Here is a 25,546-nt window from a genome sequence, read left to right as displayed (position 1 = left end):
GATCATATAATGTGCTGGCTGGATAAAATGCTGACATCTATAATCATTGAGTTGCCATTCCCTTGAGGGCAGCTCTATTTAGTGGACACAGAATGCAAATGCAGCCCCAGCCATCGCTGTAGTTTTGACTCCATGGATAAAAACACCACCTAGCTGGCATTACTTCGAGAAAAAATAAAACTGTTGTTTATTCATTTTTGGAGCGATCAGAGTTGCGAAAATGCTTATATTATATTAAAAAAGTGTGGGTGACTTAGCTGATCATTAAGTTGACATTACCTTGAGCACAGCTCCATCTAGTGGAGACATAGCAGAATGCAAATGCAGCCCCAGCCGCCACTGTAGCGTTGATTCCATGTATCTTAGATTCCACGCGCCTTATAATCTGGTGTGCTTTATATACGATTTTTTATTTATTTATTTGTTTGATTACGCCATTCATTGAAGGTGGGCCTTTAGTTGCAGTTAGCTGTCGGGCCTTATGTCCAATGTAGTTGTTTTTGCTACCAGTTGCTGTCAAGTGTTCTGGTCCCGACATTTCCATGCTTTCTTGTCACTGTTTCCCCGTGAGTTTTGGATCCTTTGCTGTTCATGTTCTGTTCAGTCCTTCTTTGTAAATAAATCATTTTTGAGCACATCTCATCCCGGCTTGCTTGTTTTTAGATCCACCATTTCCTACACACCTCTCCAATATGCCACAGTGTCATGACATCCATCCATCCATCCATCCATCCATCCATCCATCCATCCATCCATTTTCTATAGCCGCTTATCCCCACAGGGGTCGCAGGCTTGCTGGCGCCTATCTCAGCTAGCTTCGGGCAGTAGGCGGGGGACTCCCTGAACTAGTTGCCAGTCAATCGTAGGGCACACAGAGACGAACGACCAATTACTCACCCAATCACACCTAAGGACAATTTAGTATGTCCAATTCACCTGCCATGCATGTTTTTGGGGATTGGGAGGAAGCTGGAGTGCCCAGAGAGAATTCACACGGGCTCGGGGAGAACATTCAAACTCCACACAGGAAGGCCAGAGCCAGGTGGATTTGAACAGGGACCTTTGAACTGTGAGGCGGACGTGGTGTTCATTGCGCCACCAAGCCGCCCCCTGTGATGACATATATATACATACACAACTCTCCAATATGCCGCTGTCACTTACACACACGCACACGCACACACACACGATAGGACTGTCAGGGACAGTAAGGCCTTCTCAGCTGGCCTAATATAAAATGATATTATCATTACTATAACAAACTATAATTATAATAACTATAATAAAAGTCAACTTCATTTTAAATTTATTTTTAATATATATATATATATATATATATATATATATATATATATATATATATATATATATATATATATATATATATATACAGTATATATATAATTTATATATGAAATTACTCTCCATATTCTGTTCTTTTTATGTGGTATTATATCTATATGGTTACACTCCTACAAGTGCTGCCGTTTTAGTGTAGAGTTCTTAGCGAATTAGAATTCAGCTAACGTGTGTCGTGAGGCAGACTTCATGTTCTCGGGCATTCGCTTGAATAGTTGAAGGTTTCTGTGCCGTGTGCAATGACATATTGTGTACAGGCCCATTAAAATGCCTTCAAGAAACCTCCCTTAGAATGTGACCAACGTGGACGCTCACTGAAGGAAGGCGGTGCTATAGTGATCCAACATGTTTAACGGTGGAAGTAGTTAAAATAAATATATTATAAAAAAAGAAGAAAAAAAAAAACAAAAAACATGTTGCTCAACCTCGTAATGTTAGCTGATGGGGATAGCGTAGATCGAAGCCAGACGCACAGATGCTTTTTTTTTTTTCTAACCCAAAGTGGCTGAAGAAGAGCAAAACGGATATTGGACCAATGCGACATTCAGCATTGGCGTCCATGTCAATAGAAAAGAATTTATTATTGGAAATGAAACGTGAAGACAAACTCTACAAGCAAGTCATGAAAGTCTTTCTGAGGGAAAAAAAAACAATGGATTTTGTACTGAAAAAAATTCAGGACAGCTGTTTTGGGTGAGATATGTTTTTGTCATTTTATATTATTCATATTCAGTTGTCATGTTTGGTTGTGTTTGGTTGTTGTGAGTTTGTGGGGTTTTGTTTGTTTCTGTTGCGCTAGCGTGTGCCTTTATTGTCTGCCTTCTCGTTAGTTTGATTTGGTGCACCTTTCTCGTGATATTTTGTCCAGTTTTGCTCACAGTTCAGTCCTGCCTCATTTCCTTGTTAAAACTTCCTTTTGTTTGAGCCACATATTTCTCAGTTTTCCTGCATATTTTGGATCCCCTTTCTTTCTCCTCCCAACTCATCATGCCCAGACGTGACACTTATGTTAAATTGCCCTTTGTAATTTAGCATACAATCTTGTTAAAGGGTGCCTACTCTTGGTGGACTTCATAAAATTTCGTGGACAAATCATTTGAAACTATTATTACTCATTCTAAGTGTTGGCACGTATAATAATAAGTTTTAATCGTTGATGCTGGTTTATTGATGTTGCGATGCTCTAAAAAATAGCCTGTGTAGTGTGTGTATACGTGTCCACATGAAGGGTCCAATCACTGAAGGCCTAAGTGTGAAATGCACGGACCGCTACTAGTGGGCAATCCAAACCTATGTTAAATAGCAAATGCATGTAAAACCCCAGGTAAAAACATTAAAATTGCATATACAGTGGTCCCCCGTGTTCCAGCGTCCCTGGCTTAAATTTTTTCATGTTGCGACATGGAATACTGAGTTTTTTCAACCCCATTTAACGGTATTTTTCCGGCTTTGCGACAAAAACAACTGTCATGACACTAAGGTGCCGGCTGTATTTGTGCTGTTTTGTCTCCATCTGCAGGCCTTTTTAGGTAATTGCACTTATTTTGCATCACATGACGGAGATGGTGGTCTGCTATTAGTCGGCCTCAGTCGTTTCAAAATGGCGGAATGGTAAAGCTTTGTCCTATCGCGAGTGGTTACAAAACCATATTTATAGTGCATTTTACTGCTTAATTCAAACTTGAAAGTGTTACCCGTGGGTTCTTAGATTGCGAGTGATAAAGAGAGACGTAAGAAGAGGCTTTATAAGGAAAGGAAGCTGCAGATAATCAATAAATAAACAGAAAAGTAAGAAGATGATATATGTGGAAACGAAGCTGGAGATAATCATGCCTAGGCTCCCCTTACTCGGGAATATGGGCATAACAAGCGCCACTCAAAGGTAAATAAATCCTTTGTATATTTTTTATTTATAACGTTTTCTGATTGTACACATGTATATTTTATATAAGTAGCACGTACTGTTCTATTTTGACACCAATTTTTAATATGTATAGACAATTTATATGTTTTTACCTGGGGTTTTACTCACATTAGCTAATTAGCATAGCTTTTATTAATCTTCTCTGAAGATATATAGTGTAATATAGATTGGTAGCTTCTTGTGCACTCTTGACTTGTAATAAGATCAGTTGGCCTTTGTGGCCTAGTCTCCACCCAGGGGGCCTGCCTGCTGTGACATAAAAAGGCAAAGACACCATAACACCTAGAAGTGAAGGAAAGCGTCTCCGCAGCTCATTGTTTCATTCTCCACCTCGAATACACATATCAGACCACTGGCGCCCACAGGTCTCGGACTGTGGGGAATTCCAATGCATCTGCAAGAGTATTTGCCAAGGTGCTGAGTTGGCTAGATTCGAACCCTCCACCTGAAAAGGGCAGCAGAGGACAGGAAGCAACTCAACATGCTGACGTTGTCATTGGACCACCCCTTTTGTTTGACCGGCGAATATAAAAGATGGGAGCGGGTTTGGAAACACCTGTGATGTCAATTAAAGGACACACCTGAGTTAATCATGTCAGTCTGGTCAAATAGTTTTCAATCTTTTATAGCGGTACCATCATTTTTGTCCAGGCCTGTTTCATTAGTTTGTTTTTTTAAATAATTATGTTAATCAGCAATTCAAAAGTGATGGCTGATTTTGATTATTTAATTTTCAATAATTTTTTATTTATTGTTACTTTTGCAAGTTTCAAGTGATTTCAGTGAGAATTGTGGGTTTTTCCTTCTTTAACTGAGGGGTACCAACAATTTTGTCCACGTGTATATACAGTATATATATATATATATATATATATATATATATATATATATATATATATATATATATATATATATATATTTATATATATATATATATATATATATATATATATATATATATATATATATATATATATATATACAGTATATAAAGGTTTATATAAAAAGGTTACTTCTTTAAATAAACTCCTGAGAGTCAGGAGTGATTTGTTTTCGATTAAACGATGGATTGCAAAGGTGCATGTACATTCCAGTAAATGTTTTGGTGACAGAACGTTTTTTTACATTCATCAAACAACTATGAAGGGAGTCTGGGAGCGAAACAAAAAATGTTCAGTCAAACTAACAGTTTCTGTGAACATCGAAAAGGTTTCGCCTTTTTTTCTTGATGTATTTTGCTATACATATTTTGTCATTTTGCTAAGTTTCTTAAATTTACAAAGCCATGTGACATTGAATAATGAAACTTGCATTTGTCAGAAAAAGATGGAGATGGAGGATACATGAAGGCAAATAAATTAAGTATTATAAAGGAAAAAATAGAGGTCAAGGGCTTAGAGTGCAAAATAAATGAGCAAAACCTTTCTCCGAGTAGAGGCAAAGAGGTGGATACTCAAGAAATAATTAAATAGATTGACCAGTGTGACCTCAAAATTTTACAAAAGCTCTACAAACTCAAATAAATTAAGTTTGGGTCACTTTTTCATACTTTTGAGTGACTATAACTCATACTTTTTAATTTATTTCAACAAATGTGTGTATTAAGTGATCGTAACTTAAAAGCATTAGATTAGAAAATCTTAATGTTATTAAGTAATATTTAATAATAATAATAATAATTAATAATCATATGGCCACTTCTTTTTGTTGCTCAAACGTTACTGCTTGTGTATCCTTGTAATAAGGTCATAGTGTGATGAAAGATTATGCAAAAACACATAACCCTTTCAGATTAGCACCGTTGGAGCATACAAGTGTTATGATTAAATTATGTGCTCACAATATTCAAAGAAATGAAAAAAAAATCGATGTAGACTTTAAGCAATCTTAAAGTATCAATAGGATAAATGAACCTGCAAAATTGTCTGAGGAGAGTTTTTGATTATTTATTAGATGTGCAGGATTAATATTTAAATTACTGTACAGTCATCATAGCACTGGCTAAAATAGTATGAAATCTTGAAATGTTTTGTTGCTTCACAAATTAAAGAAAAACACATCTGAAGTCGATGGCAAACAAACGAAACCAACATTAATACTGAGAACAGGAAAATATGTTCTAAAATAGGTCACAAAAACGAGGAGATTGGCGTTGCAGAAGACTGTACTGTATACGGGATTCCTACTGCTTTACTCGCTGAAGCAGAAGGTAGCGCTACTGCTCTTACAACACTGGCTGCATACCGCCCTGTTTGAATCAAAACACGAAGAGAAGCCGAGTGGCGGGAATTACAACTTGTTACTGCTCAACGAAACAGTCGACGTAGAAGACTGACAGCCCTTAGGTAAGTTTTTGTTACATTTCTTCAAAAGAACACTGGGAGGGGACGCGATGATTAAGCCAAAAGATATGTAGCATGAATACATTATTAAGACCGTCTATCTAACCCAGGCTGCTTGCTCGTCTGGAGCGCCACAGGGGACTGTGCTGTCTCCTGTCCTGTTCACCCTGTATACGTCAGACTTCCAGTACAACTCTGAGTCCTGCCACGTGCAGAAGTTTGCAGATGACACTGCTATCGTGGGATGTATCAGGAGTGGGCAGGAGGGGGAGTACAGGAAACTGATCCAGGACTTTGTCTCATGGAGCGACGCTAACCATCTGCACCTGAACACCACCAAGACCAGGGAGATGGTGGTGGACTTCAGGAGGCCTAAACCCCATCCGGAACCAGTAACCATCAAAGGAGAATGTGTAGAGTTTGTCCAGACCTACAAATACCTGGGTGTGCAGCTGGACAATAAACTGGATTGGACTACCAACACAGAAGCTCTGTGCAGGAAAGGACAGAGCCGACTGTACTTCCTCAGAAGGCTGGCGTCCTTCAACATCTGCAAAAAGCTCCTGCAGATGTTCTACCAGACTGTTGTGGCGAGCGCCCTCCTCTACGCAGTAGTGTGCTGGGGAGGCAGCACCAAGAAGAAGGACGCCTCGCGTCTGGATAAACTGGTGAGGAAGGCGGGCTCGGTTGTGGGCACAGAGCTGGACAGTCTGACAACTGTGGCTGAGCGACGAGCGCTAAACAAACTGCTATCAATCATGGACAATCCAACACATCCACTACACAGCATCATCCACAGACAGAGGAGCTGCTTCAGTGACAGATTGCTGTCACTGTCCTGCTCCACGGACAGGCTGAGGAGATCATTCCTCCCCCATGCCATGAGGCTCTTCAACTCCACCCGGGGCAGTAAAAGCTCACATTAAACTCTAAACCTCATACTCTGCACTGCACTATTCACTTTATACAAGCACCTTAATTATACTTGCACTAGACTCCAACAATTCACACTATTCTGTTTACACTGTTAACAAGCACCTTAAGTATACTTCTGTACTGGACTTATGTGTATCCTTGTGTATTTTATTTCTCATATTTTATATCTCGACTTGAGGATACTGCTGGAAATGTGAATTTCCCTACGGGGATGAATAAAGTATCTATCTATCTATCTATCTATCTATCTATCTATCTATCTATCTATCTATCTATCTATCTATCTATCTATCTATCTATCTATCTATCTATCTATCTATCTATCTATCTATCTATCTATCTATCTATCTATCTATCTATCTATCTATCTATCTATCTATCTATCTATCTATCTATCTATCTATCTATCTATCTATCTATCTATCTATCTTATTGTGTTCACCCCGTAAATGCAAACGAGATGTCGTTGACACGAACTTGGGCAGGAGAAGGTGGACTTCTTTGGAAACAATGTATGGGCATTATTTTACTATTATTATTATTATTATTATTATTATTATTATTATTAAAGTATCTAGTTAGTTTTGTTCGTTAAGTCCACCTCAGTGAGTCATACTGTCTAGGGTAAGAATTGAAAGATTTGCAAATCATTAGGAAAAAGCACAACTCGCTGACAAGAGTGCTTCTTTTTGAACAGAGGCTCTGGTTGCTATGTGCTTTTAAACATTAAAAGGTTTAATTTGAACATGTTTTTTTATTTATTTTCTGACAGCGACAATACACAGTAAAACCTGCATTTATCCGGCTGCTTAAATGTAAACCCATGGTAATTGGTGTGTTTAATAGTTTCCTGAATGTAATCAATCCCACTCTGGTGCCTTGCCAAAATGAATTAAACTGTAATGTTTATGAGTAAACCATCTTGCTGTTTTTTTGGGAAACAACAAATTTGTTTTTGACTGGAGCAGACACACAAAAACAAACAAAATATTGGACCTTTAAGGAGAGATTATTTGTCAACAATAAGAAAAACACTGTTACAAATTATTACTTAAAACTTTTAAAACTCTATGTTACTTTAATTTTGGTGTGTATCTTTTATTCAGCATGAGCCGCAGCTTGAGGAAGTTGTAGTGGCCGGTACCATCACTAGTGACCAAGACCAATGTCCACTTAATGACCCGCCTCTGAGCATCTGTGTCGTCATTGAAAGCAACATTGTCTTCAGCCACCCCAGATTCTGTGATGCCTTCCTGGTCACGTCTGGACTAATCTATGCAATACACCTTAGTTACCCTAAAAAAAATGACCAACATTGATTTTGTTCGGACGATTTTACATTGTTTAGAAGGTGATAAACTATCAGCAAAGTTGCAAAGTCTGAAAAATGATTTGTTTTAATCAGAAGGTTGTGAGGTGTTGTTTCACTGAACAACTTTCCCTGTTCAGTTTAAAAGTAGTTATTCAGTTTTTTTGTGATGTAAATTGTGCTCTATACAGAATTTCTGGTTAGTCGTCTACTCAAAACAGTTTGAATTGCAACGAGAAGAAATAAATGTTGTTTTATCAAAAATGCAGTCAAAAGTACAGTGTACTTATGTTTAACAAGTTTTTTTTAACTTAGTTTTCAAAGTTTTGATTATTTTCAAGTATTGAAAAACTAAAAAAAGAGTTGATATAGATGTTATAGACAAGTGATAAAACTTAAAAACTTAAGTTAGATAACTAAACATGATAAGTTGATTTCGTTGAAAAACTTAATTCATGTTAACTGAACATAATGAGTTGCCACTGTTGAAATCATAAAGGGTTAGATTAAAATTAAAATTAAAATGTTTGAGTTAAAATAATGAGTTTTCTTAACTTCTCAGTAATTATATGTTTAGAGAAGAATATAATCAAAATAATTAAGTTTTAAAACCCAAATTTTTGAATTTATGAACTCAAAAATATTGTGTCAAGTACTTGCCTCAATATTTTTTAGTTCTGATAACTTATTGGGGTTTACAGTGAATAGTGTGGATATTAGCATCAGTTTCTCCTCTGTCTGTAAACTGGGCCTCAGAATAAAGACATTTCATGAAAAGCCAAACCAAAAGTGAAAAAAACAAAACAACTAAAGCTTAGCCAGGACTCTCCCCTCCTGTCCCCCTTTTTAAATCTTCCTGCTTTCTTTATCACTGCTGTGCCTCGGTCACCTTCACTCGCATGGACCCATGGGCAAGAGAGCTGCATGTCTGCCGCCAACTCCAAATGGAATCCACAAACACTGCAAGAGCTTTGTGAGGGAGATAGGTTGTCTCCCATCTTGTACATAAACACAGAGCTGGGAGATACTGTTTTATGTTTTTCGCTTGTTTAAGTTCTTGCAATTGACTCCAATGGAGTCTGCAGGGGCTGGCTATGGGCCACAGTAGTGTGGGCTGAAGGAGGAGTGGGGGCCCATGTCTGTGAGGCTTCAAGCTCAGAGACGAGAGTGCATCACCATAGCTTACTCCTAACACCTGCCTATTATTGAGGGACTATGTGTCGGCTTTACACGGCATTCCTGAATTTTCTCAATCATGAATTTAATAACTTAACATCTACTGTGTTGCATGTTACTGTGTGCATCCATGACTAACTGGACCAGATGAAAGGCACATTTAGATGAGCAATCATATCTTATCTGATTTCTATTATCATGCTTGACGAATTATGAAGAGAAACTTATTAAGTAAGAAATGGTGAAATTGAAATAAAGTGTGTCAATATTAGTTGAAATAATACATGGTCAAACACTATGGATAAAATGAGGCATGCAGTGTGTCAGCTGCAACACTGAATCTTTAAGGTCTTTTGCTTAGTATAACAGGAGCTTGTGCCAAATATGGTTTCCTTTAATCAATTATTAATATTAAAATAGTGTGCATTTGTTTTACATTAAAAAAACACATTGTTGTAATAACATGTCTGTTACTTTCTATCAAAATAATTACAAAAATCAAGAGTTATGGTACACTTGACTTTTATTGTCTCGCTGAAATTAGCTTGTTATGAGAATCTGTAGCCCTCATCGTATCCAACGTGCTGGGTCATTGGCGAGTATAGATTTTGATCCCATGACAGGTTGGGCTAGGGGTGGCTAACTGCACAGAAAATGATAGTTGAGATGTAATGATAATGGCAATATTACAATATGAACCACAATATGTAATTTAATTGATCTCTCTCTCAGAGATCTCTCTCTCTCTCTCAAAAAAAAAGCCCTGTTCAGCTGAACACAGCGTCAACAGAAGGCAGTCCATCGGGACCAAATGACTGTCCACCAGTTTGTCATTGATGGGCACTCGAAAAACTAATGGGGCGAAACCTAAGAAAAGAAAACACAAAAAAAACAAGAGGAGCTAAACATAGATGGGAAGTGGGTTGGGCAGTCTGTCGGGGACTGGCGAATGATGAATGACGCACAAAAAAAAAAAAAAGTTATAAAATGCCAACATCTGGTCGTGACAAAGTAATGACAAATTACCGAGTCAAATTTGAGAGGTTTATCTACATTTTTTGAGAATGTCTGAGATGTTGAGACAGCTTGTTGAGAACATGCAAGCCCCAAGCAGAAATTTCCAGGCCCGGAAATTTCTTTGTGGGGTTGACACTGCTAACCAGTGGTCCACAGTTCTGCCAATATAAAGACCCAACAGTGCAAATATTTAGCCATGTTGTGTCTGACATGGACTGTCAGCCAGCACTTATTTTCTCTCAGTGAGGGTCAAACAGAGCCACGTTGTTGTTGGTATGCCCCCCCCCCCCCCCCCCAACCTCCTTCCCCTGTAGGACGTATGTGTAATGGCTTAAACACACTTTTACCTGATCAGTTATGAGATTTTACATGTAAATTCTTGCCAAGATTGAACGGCTGCGTAATTTGATTTTGGTACAGTGTTGGAGGTGGTTGACAGAATGAGAACAGACTGGTTGCCATGGATTACAGACTGATTCCTATGTACAGAGCTGGTATCTACGGGACTGGACTCCACTTGACCCTTCAATACCAAAGTCTTATTTATAGGACTGAGTCTGTGTATGCGTTTCTACATACGGGTGCTCGCGCGTCACATGTGTTTCCATGGTCACACTGAGTGGAGCACGTCTTATCTGTACTGACTTGCATTCATCAGGGGTGGCATTTTTTTACCATTCATTTTACCACAAAAGCAAACACTTGGCTTCATTTGGTTTCGCCATTCAGTGCAACATTGAAAGATTTGACTTATGCAACTTGTCAGGAGGAAATCACACCATGGTCAAGCTAAAGCCATTGATTCATTACCCGGGTCTTTTTGTTATTTTTCAATGATAGGTAATTTCGGCACACAAACCCCTCTGTCTTGCCTGATTACATCATCACATAAAGTACACATAAAGTATGAGCAAATTAACAGCAAATTAATGGGAGCTCTCAGCTTGCTTTAGTCTCAAAAATACTTTTGATGCGTACAGAAATTAAGCACACAAATTACATTGATTAAATCAATCATATACCTTAATTACAAACACTATTAATTTTAATACAAAACGTTTATTAGATGCAAATGAGTACTTAATGCAAAACCTTTGCTTATGCTTCCATATATCAATGGGAAATCCCTGGCGCAAATGAAAATGCTAACAAGCTAAACACATACAAGGCAGCACTGCATGACATGCTGAAGATAACAGGGAACATTAGCTAGCATGTTATCCACAGTCACAAGTTATTGGATCAACAAACAAACTGATTTGAGGTATATTATAATATATGGCAACATACAAAGAAAGTAAAGCATGGACATTCATGGCCAGATTTCACAGAGAGACACCGGCAGTGACTGCTCTCAACTAAAGCCACACCGTCCTTCCTCACAAAAAATGTAATATCAACTGCAGCCAGTGTAAAAAAAAACAATAATCAAGCCAAAGAAGGGACAAGTTAAAGGATAAACCAAATCAGTTCCAATACATCATTATTTCGTGTGTGGCCCAGTACCAGTTGATCCACGAACCCGCACCGAGCTGCGGACCAGCGGTTAGGGAGCTCTGATCTAGAGTGTCCAATATACCACCTGTGCATGTTTTTTGAATATGGGGGTAAACTGGAGTACTGGAGTAAACACAGGCAGGCATGGGGAGAACATGTAAACTCCACACAGGAAGGTCAGATATGGAAGCAAATCCACAATCTCCAATCCAGGCAGACTTGCTAACCAGTCTGGCACTGCCCTGCCCAAGTCTTTAATATTCAAACAATAACAACTCATATGCCTTTTATGCACTTTGTAAGAGCTGGCAATGGCTTTTGCAGTTAAAACAAACAAACAAACAAAAAAAAAACATAGCTATTTGTACTGTTGAGATCTGCTTTACAGTGTCTTGACCAGATTTGGTCGTTTTACTACTTTTCGCTCTGCTCTTTCATCATATAATGAGTCTTGGCTCTAGAGGCACAATGAAGCAATATCTGCCAACTCATGATGGGCATTGTTATTATAACTGAAAACTATTCAGCTACAGTGTAAACATATTTATTTTCAACACTTGATTGAGCGTCAGTGTGGGCCAGCACCAGTTGCCCATCCTTTATTTTGGGTTTTTAATAAATGTAAAAGCCTTGTTGTTTGAGAGTGGGAGAAAACTTGAATACTTGGACAACACTTGAAATGTTTTCTGTAATTATGTAGAAAGTGACCCTGGTTTTGCAATAAAATTAGTTACTTCCTCTAATTTTCCACTCTATTTACCTACTCTATAACGAGCGGTTCTAAAAACTGCAGTATAAAATAATGTATGTGGGACATTTAACTTTATCAATTACTGTATGCTCTAAATTTGTGATGCATCAGTAAAAATAAGTATGCTGGGTTTCATGTCTCTGTCTGCAACCTTTTTAGTATTCCAAAAACTTATATGTGACCTTTATTTCCTTGCTGACCAGACTTCTTCGCAAAACATATTGCTCCCATACTCCCTGAATATTACCCTGTGTACGGTCACAGTGTCCAAAATGTTTGGAACAATGTCTGAGGACTTTCTCCATTCAAAAGACAGCAGTGCCATCACAAATTATGTTAAATGTCACACGGTTTGAAACCCACCGTGCTTTCACATTTGTTATTGCCTTGGCAATCCTTACTAGACTTGTTCTATTAAGGAATTCAAAGTCTTCAATGGTGACATTGGTCTGAAAATGATCAATGACATGTCTTCGGACTTATAATGAAAAATACAGTCTCACGGCTGCACTCAGAATTATTAGAATGTACTGTCTGCTGTTCAGATAATATAATACAGTACATATGCCACTGACTGATTCAAAGCGTGAACAAGGAGACAGTGTGTCACAGTGACCAGAGGTGTCAATTTCCACACGCACGCAAATAATCTGGGATGATGTCACTGGCTTCCTGAGCCATGGAATAGCGCCACAATCACAGGCTAAACAACTCATAGACTCCACATTGGCTAGGAGAACAAGGAGGAGACCAGGCGGAGGGAGGGATAGTGCGTATAAACGGAAGGAGGGATTGTAACAACCCCACAGTGTCCTCGACCGCACAGAAATGTACACACTGAGCACACACACTGAGCACACGTTTCCAATTGGTCAGTGAAAATTGATAAACATAACATCACATCCAACTGTGCACTTAAATCGTACCTGGCCAGCAATTTATAAATAATATGTGGCAGGTTACACAAAAATGTTTGAGTAACTACATGGGGTTAAAATACTTTGGATTCATATATCAATACAGTACTTTTGAAAAAACTTTTGATTTGTGTGTGAGCCTTCAAATAATCTATTATGACAATTATAGTCTCCTGAGGTCCACTTTATTTATTTGGTTTTTGGTCTCTATCTTTTGAATCCTTAAAGTTACTCTGCTAAGTCCTCATGAGCTCAGTCGAGGACATCTTGGCATTTCTAATAACAGCTCATGTGCCTTGATAGGATGCAACTGAGTTTGAAGTTTTGCTGAGACAAAATTAATACAACGGTATACACAAACGAATAGGCCTCAGGAGGATGTTAAAAATAGGATAGGCATTCCGTAAAATTGGCAGGAGGATGTTTTTTTTTAATTCCATCTATCATAATTAATTATCTATTATACATCATTAATATTTCATTGTATTTTCTTTTTTTATTTGCTCTGAAGACTTTTCCATTTTCCAACCGTCCCACTCTATGATGGTTTGAGGTTAATATGGCACAATGCGTTCATTTGCAATTCATTCATTGTACAAGCAAAACACAGGAAAAATAGGGAATTGGGATCTCATTTTTAATTTGCTTATTTAATATTTATGGATTAAAAGTGTTTTGTCTTTGCAAATATTTACTTTGATTTATGACTTTATCATTGTGTTGGCATAGACTAGTCATTCATGACTGTCTTTGTTTCGACGTTCTTAAGGTCAAACATATCCTTGGCTTGCCTTTGGTTTGACCACATGTATCTATTTCAGAGAGGAAGAGCTTCAGATCCATTCATTTCATCCATCTATTTTCCCTATAGCTGCTTATCCTCTCTATAGTCACTTGCTTGCTGGTGCCTATCCCAGCTGTCTTGAGGTAGTAGGTGAGGGGCACCCTGAACTGGTTGCCAGCCAACTGCAGGGGAACTGGGTTCAGATATTTAAAAAAATTGCTGAAGACTATTTCACTACCTATTGATTTGGCATACACAAGGCCGCATGTGACAATTCTTAACCAAGTTATATGGTGTTAGAGGAGGGTATTTTCCATTTGATTTGACAATGGACTGATTTTAAAAGTACAGTATAAGGATCCACATTTAAATAGCAACAAAGCAAAGTCATGATAAATTCAATGAATTAATCAGTCAAATCAGTTTATTTATAAAATATTGACAGTGCACAAGTGTAGGAATGAGACGGGATTTGAAGGGAAATAGATTTGAGTTAAACAAATGAGGACTCGACGCAATACTTCATTCATGAGCATACTTTTAAGTCAAAATATAATCTGGATAAAATGGCACAATCTATTGTTCAATTGAAACAAGTAATACATACTGTGTCTCCCCAAGTACAAGTCAATTTCGCTTACAACTTGACCCCCCTCGTTTTTACTTTCATTTAAGTGGATTTCACAAAAACGCAATTATAAGTCGACCCTGAACTTGAGGGGTTACATAGATCATGATTGTCCAATTCTATCACATGGTGTGGGTTATTAAAATGATAAAATTACAGTATTTTTAGATGCATTCATTCATTGTATATAGAACAATAATTTGTTGCGGTGACGAGACACGGAAATGAGACAAGTGCCAGAAACACATTTTGCAACAACAAAATGATTTGAAGTTTCAATACTTTATTTTTTTGACTGCTGAATATGAATTTGTTGAAAAGCCCTAAAAGTTAACATTACTATCTGACATGCTAAATACTGTAGCTCCTACCATTTAAGACCCAGATGTCTGTTCCTTCCTGTTTGTCATTTGGGCAAACATCCTCATTACTCTTCCACGGGGAGTCATCTTCAGACCCATCCAATTTTGTTTGAAATGGAGGTCTTGGGAAATTATTTACTGATTATCTTACTTGGGATATTCTTTATCCAAGTGTCAACTGTTGTGAAATAAGAGCATGGAAGTTTGTTACTGTTTCTTCCCCACCTGGCGATATCCATGCAGATTTCAAGCACACATCCAAGGGTTGAAGAAGGCAAGTTCTTTTCCTTTTCATCAAAGTTCTCCCGGGAAATTATCCACGCAGCCTTGTTATTGACAACAGAGGCAATATGACACTTGACAAAAGTGCATTTTTCGACTTTCTGTACTAATGCTCTAAAACGGATGTGTACTATATTTAATTATATATATATATATATATATATATATATATATATATATATATATATATATATATATATATATATATATATATATATATATATATCTGTTTTGAGTTATGTGGCTCTAAGTGAACCCCCCTCCCCAATATGGGGGTTGGAAATAATTATGAAAAAAAACTCGACTTGGACCAGAGAAATACAGTACATTGTTTCTCTTATTTTATTCTTTTGTTCATGCATTGCATATCTATTGTGTGCTTAACTGGCTAGTAGTATCAGAGTCGGTATGGTGAGTCGCATTTATTGGCGACACCTCACATGCTACATTGACCTTTGTAGAAGTATGTACACTAGTGAGTGCTCATCTCATGATTGGTTTGAATATCTTGTTTGACCTTGTATTTAATGGCTGGATTAGGCTGCTTAGTGGTTGGGAACGTGCTGCACGGCGACCCTTATCATTCCAGTCTGTCAGACACAGGAACACTTATGGCCTGTGGGGATGGCTGCCTGAAATTCTCTAAAGGTCTGCTATTGGCTCAGACTCCACAAGTCAGAGATCATGCTGGCCACTGGCTTGCGTACCACAAAGAAGGGAAATTAGCGGTTGTGAAATTACAACTTGGTGATGATGAAAAATTACATTCACTACTACATAAAACATTTTGAAATATAGATGGTGATATTTTACAAAAATATTCATACAGTAAATATACAGAGTGGGTGGGAGGGGGGGGTTACATTGCTTAAAAAGGGAGCACAAACCACATATTGCAGATCATTTAGGCCAATGTGGCTCTTTCTTTTGTAGGCAGGCATACCAAGTAGGCGGTGGGCTACGGATGCCTTGTCACAAGCCATTTTGCCACTGATGTTCAATGGTTTTAATCAGTATGAAGACAAAAATTAGAGGAGGAAAAAAAATCTGGCTTTTAATTTGAAGTAAATTTAGCAATAAAGAGTAGCTGCAGCCTAAATTTGGTGCATGAGAGTAAGATAAAGTATGGTGAAAATACAGGTAAAAGCAAGACAAATTGTATTTTTGACTTTTATTTTGAAAATTTGGGAAAACAATTGTATTAGATGTTCGCAGAAGAATTTAAAGTTGAAATAGTTTGAACCAGTCAAAAAGCTGGACGAGAAAAAAAATAAAAAGTTTAAAATTCTGGAGTTTCGGAAATTTTGAAAAACAATTGCGGTGGAAGAGTTCAAAGTTGGAATGGTTGGAATTGGTCAGAACATAAGGTTAGATCAGGTAGCCTTTATTGTCATTATCTGCAGTACAAGGCAATAAAATCTTTCATAAAAGTAACTTGACTTGAGGGTATAAAATGATCAAATATAGAACACATGAAAATGTGTGAATTTTGACAATAAGAACGAAATAAGGCGTTAATTGTAGGGATGTGTTGAAGTTGAGAAATATAAAATGACAAAAATACCAAAAGGACAAAAACCAAAGTAACAGGAGAAATTATATTGAAAAATTATTGAATTTAGAAAATTATTACCAACATTTATCATGTCCGAAATTAAGGCAAGACAACTGTTTTTCTATAGCTCATTTTATACATTAAATTCAACTCAAAGTGCGTCCCACAACCGAGAGAAGAACACCTTAAAGCATTTACACTTACACAGGAAGAGGGTTTGTAATTTCAGCCTTTTTCTGTACATAGCGCATACATACTCTATACTGTATATTGTGGTTGCTGAGTGATTGTAGTCAAACATCACTCCTCTTAGCTTTCAGACAGTGCCAGCCTTGCATTGTGCTTACTTTTACAGTTGGTCAGCAGTCAGCAGGCTCTGCCTCCAAGCCAACAGCAAGGTAGTGGCGGGAGTTCCAAACCCTAGTGGGCATTCGGTGCAAGAATGCCATCAGTGACACATTTACTGCTTTTTACTTTGTGCACCTTCCCCTCCAAAGTTGTGTCGTGCAGTCCTTCTCAAATAGTGGGGCGGGTCTCTTTCACCCTAGGGAAAAGGCTTTGTTTTTGATATGTGAAATGTAACTGCAAAATAATGATTGACATCTTTTTGTCTTTATTTCTGATGCATTTGTTTTTTCTTTTCAGTTTTAGACTAACCTGTAACCTGTATTAATGCTGTAAAGAAGTAGTTACCTCATCAATTTATGTTGCTCCTTTATTTTGTTAATATTAAAAGGAGACAGTTTTAGGTATAGCTATAACATTTTTATAGATAATTATCTTATTTATAGTCAATGAAGAGAGTGGACATGTTGCAAAACATGTTCTCTTTCCTGGGGAGGGGGCTTGGCAAAATACATTTGAGATGCACTGGTATAGTGGTATCTTGTGATATTTCCTGAATGTCTTAATTGAGATAGAATAATATGTTTTTTAGAGCCAATACTCTTTATTAGTCGTCAAAGCAGCCAATAACAAATATTTAGAGCCCTTACAAACATGTCTAACCGGGGAGCTCCCAGGGTTACCAGCATGTCTCAAAAAGCGAAATAAAAACTCTAAATACCTCAAAATAGTTTTCAACAGTGAAACAAAAAAAATCCACATTTTTATTTAACAGAAGTGCTGAAATTTCACATCTTTGTTTCAATTTTAACCAAAAACAACAATTGCACTGCTCCAAGGGTGAGCAGAATGCTTATAAAGTGAGCAGAATGCTGATAGTTAACTGAAAACTAAATACTAAATATTTCCCTTAAGATAATACAGTTTAGTCATTTTCAATACTTGTCAAAATGCCAAATATTGGCACCAATGATAATTGCTCTTCCCCTATTTTTTAAGGACATAGTTTGAAATAAGTACTAAACAGTATAAGTAAATATGATAGTTTCATATTAACTTTATGCAAAAGAACACCACTAATCTCATCAGTCATCTCTTTTTATTAGATGCGAAACATTCCTTCAGCAGGACTTAGCAGTTTATAATTTCAACAATAAGCCAAGTAGTATCATCATCAGACAGCAGTCGATCAAATCAAAGCAAACAGTGGATCAAAAGCCAGAAACCTGTTCTAGCGCTTCTTCATTTTAATGAAATTTCCAATGTCTCCTAAAAATGAAGGACAACATACATAAACAGAAAATGATCAGACTAGATTGCTGTCCCAAGCATTAATTGAAGAACTTCTACACTTATCCCTGATAGCATCGACATACAATTGGTCCGAGTGTGATCGCAATATAAATGTTGGTATTGTGTTGTTTTTGCTGAAGCTGATTCCCATAGCTTCTGGTATGTAGGCAAAAACTCTAAAAATATGACCCTTGCTCCATGTTATACTTGGCCTATGGGATGGACAGCATTTAGAAGATATTTGGAGGCAACATTTCATGGATTCTCTGCTCTACACTTTAATGAAGAACATGTCTAAAAGAATCCAAAGGTCAGACTCAAAGCAGTGCAAGGGTATTTTCACATGGTGGGCACATGTTATCCTGATCCAGTGCTTCTGTTAAATGTTGGATTGTCATATTTTCAGAACAGAAACATCGGTATGACCCGCAAACACACCAACAAAACACAGTGCATGAAATGACTGAGATAATATGAAATTCCATGACAATACTGTATTTTAGTGATACTGATTCCTTGGCAGCTGGTGACACAATGGAAACAGTAATGTACAATGTCTGCTAAAGTCAAACATTTACACATGAGCAATATTCATCTCACGTTAGAGTAGGTTTGACATTATTGCACATTTCTGACACTGAAGCTGTATTTAAACAGTAGCCTATATTCATCCATTTTCTAAAGGCAGTTATCCTCAGAAGGGTTTCAGACTTGCTTGTGACTATCCCAGCTAACTTGGGGAAGTAGGCGGGGGGCACCCTGAACTGGTTGCCAGCCAATTGCAGAGCACAAAGGGACGAACAACCATTCATGCACCCAATCAAACTTCAGGACACCAGTTCTCAATGCCCGGTACCCTGCATGTTTTCTGGTTGTCTCTCCTCAACACACCTGATTCAGTTGATTAGCTCATTAACAAGGTGTGCAGGATCTGGAAAATGATTCTCATCATTTGAATCGGATGTGTTTGAGAGGGATGGTTAGAAAATATGCAGAAAAACGGCACTCAAGGATTGGAGTTTGACACTCGTGATTTTGTATGTCCAATAAACCTGTGTAGGAGGAAGCTGGAGAAACCCACGCGAACTCGGGAAGAACATGCAAACTCCACACAGGAAGGCTGGCGCAAGGTAGATTTGAACCCGGGTTCCTGAACTGTGAGGCGAGCGTGTTAACCACTTCCCCACTGTGCCGCATTGTACACGAAAAAAAAAAAACCTTGGCCTATGGGATCCGGAAATGAAACTAAAAACCTTAACTACTAAAAAAGCACTGATTTGAAACACTGTTCTGAAGTTTGTATTAGGACAGTGCTGACTGTTCTATTTCACGTTCTATTAAAAATTGTTCAGAAATGTCAAAGTTGTGTAAGGAAGTAAACAGTGATTATGTGATCCCTTTAATTAAATTTTGCCGATGATATCAACAGCAGTCAACATTGAAGACATCAAACAAAATACAATTGCTTAACATTGATGGTACAGAATCATATTTATTAATATGGCAAAAGATGAACATTTGGGTTTGGAACTGTTAATCTGTGCAGCTCTACATTAGAACATTCAACCATTTTTCTCAAACATTCTGTAGTTTCTAGCACAGTCTCATCTCAGAATAAATGATATATATATATATATATATATATATATATATATATATATATATATATATATATATATATATATATATATATGTGCCAATTCTGACTATAAAGATTTTTTCTATTCGAGGATAAATTCAACTCTGGTCTCCTACAAATACTGCAATGTGAGCACAAACGCATTGAAAAAGATTATGACCAGTGTTGGCTGTAGACTGTGACAGTGTAGGCTGTAATGCATTATTTATTACTTATTACTGTCAAATGTTGCTCATTACGCTCACTACACATCCTGTGGAAGGTTAGCTTCTTCGTAAAAACACGACAAATCATTTGTTCTGTATTATATTGTAAACCTTTATAGACATGTATTTTAATCCTTATTAGCTTCACAGCATAGTGATGCATTGTTTTTGCTTTAGGCAAAAACAGTGTACAGTAATCCCTCGCTGTATCGGGGTTCATCTTTCACGGGTTCGGTGCTTCACAGATTTTTTACAGTGTGGAATACGTATTTTTATTTACAGCGCAGTCTTCCCCTGAATCCTGATTGGCTCAGGGGCTTTACTGTAGTCTCGAAATAAAATATTGACATTGTACTGTATTCTTTTTTTCACTTGCCAATTTATAACAAAAGGCAAGAGGATCCAAAAGTTTGCTTTCGTCTCTCCTGTGCCTGAATGCGCTCAGCTCAGCTCACACATTACAAACGTGCTATTAAGCACATTGATTGACAGCTTGGTCTCTGTGAGCCAATCAAGTGACTCGTAGGCGTGCCGAAAGGAAACACATACGTGTGTGTGCCTACTGAGAGGAACGGAGAAATGCACAGCTTTCGAAATCTGACTTTTACCTAGATTTCTTTTGTAATAAATTGAAATTTCAATTGTATTGTCATGATATAAGAGGCTTCACTTTAATTCGATGTTCGGGCATATCCGTTTATAAAAATCTTCTTGCTCAGAAAAAGAAAGAGCTCAACACCTACTCATAACAATGTGCGGGTTCAGGACGAAGAGGCATAGCTGGGACTGAAATACGCGAGGGACAATGTTTCCAACTTTGTATTACTATGTTAAAATGATTGTTTTAAACAAATTTGGGGCTTTAAAACAGGTTTTGGTTTTGGTTTTATTCTATAGTTTAGTATTGCATTGTAAAATAATAAAAAAATAAAGCTGGCTACTTCACGGATTTCACGTTGCACGTGTTATTTTTGGAACGTAACCCCCGGGATAAATGAGGGATTACTGTATTCCACAATTTCAATGTTAATACTCGAGTTCAAGTTAAGTTGGTTAGGTTTGGGACAGACGTTTCAAAAATAGATGGTTTCAGTGAGGCTAATGTTAGCAGCTAGCCAACATCATCGTTATTGTGTTTAACGTACTGCTTAACATGAGTTTTTGTATGCTTCATCTAGATACACTGACTATTTATAGACTATTACTAATAGCTATTGCTAATAGCTACTGTACGGTGAAGATTAGCATTAGCTTAACTTGTCTATATTGCTAGTTACAACAGAGATTTTGCTGATAAGGTTTCAAACAACTCCATTGTGGAAAGCGGCAGCATATCATCTACGTACCATATATTCTTTTACAAAACCCCTCACCTCTTGAGCAAGAGAGCGCTAATTTTGCCTGCATTGTTATATGCCCACTTTCAATCCTCCACGTGTTTTCCTGTAGCTTACTTCTTGTTACTATGGCAGTGTTCTTAAATGGTTTGTCTACTTACTGGTGCTATTCTGCAAAGTGGACAGCTCTTTATGTGTCGCACACAAAGTGTACCAAAAAATTGTCTTTGATCTGTTCGGAACCACTTGTTGCTGTAGGCGTATTTTCCTTCTTAATATGTGTACATGTGTGGAATATGTGCTGCATAGCTCTAATCACAACCAGATGTCTCCCATTCAAATCACCATATGGTTCTAACTTTTTTCCCTGTTTTGAAAAATGCATACTTGGTTGATCATGAAAAAAAACCCGTAAAAACTAATGATTTTTATTCATTAGTGGGATGGCTCAGAGAACACGATGAAATTGAGCTGAGAATGTTTTCACATCGCATGTAACTTTTCTTGCTGCATTGTGTACATTGGTGAATGGATCATGGCTATTCGAAGCAGGATGTATTATACTTGGCTGAACTACATTTTCCTTTCAGATTTCTATGTTCTTGGAGATATTGGTTAAACGCTAAGTTGACAATCAAACTCAACCTGAAAGGTTTTAATTTGGTATTTTTATGATCTGTGATTGCAATTTGAAAAAATGCTCAACAAAAACAGTGGTCACCGTTTTCAGATTTCAGTGGAAATAAGGTCAAAAGTTGATTTTCAGCACAAAAGGTTCTTCGTTGATGCTGAATTGCTGTGATTTTCCAGCGGTAGCTTGTATATATATGTATGTATATATATATATGTATGTATATATATATATATATATATATATATATATATATATATATATATATATATATAATATGGATTTAAATGGATTTTTTTTCCATTCCATTACGTGGATTCACGACTTCAAGGATTTTTTTTTTCATTACATATTGAGCTTTTGCAATAGCTCCCAAGCGTGCTGCTCCCGCTAAGACTTGTAGTGAGCCTTAACGCCATCAAAAAATGATGACAATTGCTGAGGTGATACTTCTCGAAGGGGGAAGTTAGGCGGCCGTAGCCCGCTAATTGGGAGTGAATTAATCCACCGTTCACTACATTAGGGATGACGTGAATATTAGAAGGCGGCTGCCATCACCTTTGGCAATTCAGTGAACTGAGTTGTTACGGCGCGTAATCAAGCGATCATCCGTATGTAAACTGCTTTAACAATCTGGATTGCCGACTGCCGACAGAAGAAGCCCTTTCTCTCTCAGCTATGGTCATATTAGTAGCTCCCCGGATGTTGAATTAAAGTGTAATCTGTACATGATCAAACAATTTTGAGTTGACAATTGAAATGCTATTTTATGATCAAAGAAATCTAAGTAAGAGATTTCCAACTGTCTGGTGGACTGTCTGCTCTTTTTACTGTTTAGTGTCTCTTCCTCTCTATATGCCTGTTTTTTAATCTAATCCAACTCCCAACCCCGCAGGCACGTTCTTGTCAGTCATGAAGCGCACCCACAGCAAAAGGCTCACACACACATTGTCGGGGCAGAGAGAGACACTGTAAAAGGAGCAGACGTTCGCCAGACCGTTGGGAATGTCTCACCTAGATTTATTTGTTTCAAGTGTAAACTCTCCATTGTAATAATCTTTAATCATGTATAGATTTGACTATGTGTCGCTGTCCGCGCCCCTGCTAATATGACCACAGCTGCGCGAGACTTCACAGGAAAAGGGGAACAGTTCACCCACTGTACAGTGTATGAGGTTTAATAATTTAATATAATTTAATATTAAATTATAATTTAAGATTTAAGTAATGTGTATTTCAATGATACTTGTCTTAAACAATATGTATAGCAGAAGACTTTTCACGGTTAAAAAAACTTCCCCCCCAATTATTTATTTTTTTTAATGTGAAAAGTGGGCGCACTACTTTGCGGATTTTCAGCTATCGTAGCTGGTTCCAGAATCTCTGCGGATCTACCGCGATAAATGAGGGTTCACTGGAACCCTCGTTTATCACGGTAGATGCATTCCGGAATCGCGACATGACCCTAGGGGGTTAACTGCATTTGTGTTATTTTGTTTCCGTCTACAGGCGTTTTTAGTGGGTAATTACACTTATTTTCTGTTGTTGTCACACGACGGGGATGCTGTTCTGCTATTGGTCGGCCTCACTTGTTACAAAATGGCGGAATGGTAAAGCTTTGTTCTATCACGAGTGGTTACAAAACCGTATTTATAGTGCATTTTACTGCTTAATTCAAAGTTGAAAGGGTTAGCCATGGGTCCCAAGATTGCTAGTGACGTTAAAGAGAGAAGTAAGAAGATGATTTGTATGGAAACGAAGCTGGTGATAATCAAGAAATACAAAGCTAGCCTAGCCTAGGCTACCCTTACTAGGGAATATGGGCATAATAAGCACCACTCAAAGGTGAATAAATCCTTTCTATATTGTATATTTTTGATGTTTTCTGATTGTATACATGTATATTATATATACGCAGCACTTAATGTATTGTTTTGGTACCAATTTTTAATATGTATGTCCAATTTTGATGTTTTTACCTCGGGTTCTAAACGCATTAGCTATTTAACATCGGTTTGGATTGCCCACCATACCGTGAATTCGCCTTACGAGCCCAACCGCTGAAAAAGATTATATAGTATAATATTGGCTTTTTTTGTGTGTTTTTATATAACTAGGTGTCGTGAATTGGTGAAATTTCTCTGCAGACTTACAGGATCACCTTTGGCCCCACCACCTCCAGAGACTGCAAAAGACTCAAAAGGTTACTGACAACGGGGAGAGGAGACCTAGGATTCAAATGGTACTTGAATCCAAGAAGTTGTTGCAGCGATTGCCTTTGTTTGGAAGATGAATACATGTGCTTTTGACATGTTTTTTTTTTCTTTTTTTTAAGTGGGTATCTGACTTAAAAAAAAATGTAAAATGTAAAATGTAAAAGTAAAAAAAAAAATGTATTACAGGCCATCACAGCTAAAATAGGTAATTAGAAAACGATGTTTGTAGACGTCCCATTGTAAAACAACAATGAAATACTTCTAGTAAAGAAACCTTTGTATGGTTATCCTTTACAGGGTTCAAAACTTAACATAAAAGGAAATCAAAAAATATAATACAACCCAAATTTTTAAAAAAAATGGGAGGGGGGCATCATCAAGGACATCTCCATTTTTATGTTTATCTAGGAAGAAATACAAAAAATTGTCAAGTCCTATCCTTGTTTTTTTTTTCTTTTGTTTTAGCTTTTTTGCCTTGTTTTTTGCTTTTATATGTTGTATATATAATTTGTGCCTTTTTGAATTAAACTAATTTGAGCATATTAAATTTAGTAAATAATGAATTCATTTGTTCTACGTAATTTGAATGGTTGATACTTTTTTTACTTGATCTTTTTTTTTTCATTTCAAATATAGACCTAGTGTTTGTTTTATATGTATTACCCCATACCTCCACACAGTAAGGTATGGAAGTCATGGCATACAATAAAATATATAACGTGTCCTTACGAAATCTTGGCTTTATAGAGAATGCCAATAATTGTAAATACTTTTCTTTAAAAAATCTAAATGTGGTTACCAACTTAATTTTACATTGATTGTTAAAGATCACTTGCCCTTGTCAAACCACATTTAAAAAATATATATCTAGTTCATCCACAGAAGTTCAGTTGTTCAAGACTCTCAAGAGCAGTAAAAATTTTGTTTCATCAGCAAAAATTTTTGAAACTCTGGAAATGTCATTAATATATGATGTAAATAATATAAAACCAAGCACAGAGTCTTGCTATCTGCCATCTTAAGATGAACTGATTTTTCGT

At 37.1% G+C, this 25,546-nt stretch overlaps 1 protein-coding gene and 1 long non-coding RNA gene across 2 annotated transcripts in view; both read left to right on the top strand.

Moving 5' to 3' along the window:
• LOC148409198 (uncharacterized) overlaps positions 1–24,482 on the top strand; it is a 36,515-nt gene extending 12,033 nt beyond the window's left edge. The window contains exon 4 of the long non-coding RNA XR_015868376.1: positions 24,408–24,482. This is a non-coding gene — a long non-coding RNA (uncharacterized LOC148409198). The remainder of the gene's footprint in view (positions 1–24,407) is intronic.
• LOC148409199 (uncharacterized) lies at positions 5,076–7,387 on the top strand. Its single transcript, XM_088438856.1, has 2 exons — positions 5,076–5,628; positions 5,736–7,387. Exon 2 carries the CDS (start codon positions 5,976–5,978, stop codon positions 6,549–6,551), a length of 576 nt encoding a protein of 191 aa, XP_088294982.1. The 5' UTR covers positions 5,076–5,628; positions 5,736–5,975; the 3' UTR covers positions 6,552–7,387.
• Positions 24,483–25,546: the final 1,064 nt, after the last annotated feature.

The sequence above is a fragment of the Hippichthys cyanospilos genome, chromosome 17 (assembly GCF_059441005.1).
Source record: "Hippichthys cyanospilos isolate Australia breed blue-spotted pipefish chromosome 17, RoL_Hcya_1.0, whole genome shotgun sequence".
NCBI classification, from domain to species: Eukaryota; Metazoa; Chordata; class Actinopteri; order Syngnathiformes; family Syngnathidae; genus Hippichthys; species Hippichthys cyanospilos.
The sequence above is the reverse complement of the archived record's forward strand: the minus strand, read 5'-3'. Positions and strand labels throughout refer to the sequence as shown.

Excerpts from the sequence above, each read along its gene's own strand:
- LOC148409199 (XM_088438856.1), top strand. The coding sequence starts at position 5,976 with ATGGTGGTGGACTTCAGGAGGCCTAAACCCCATCCGGAACCAGTAACC.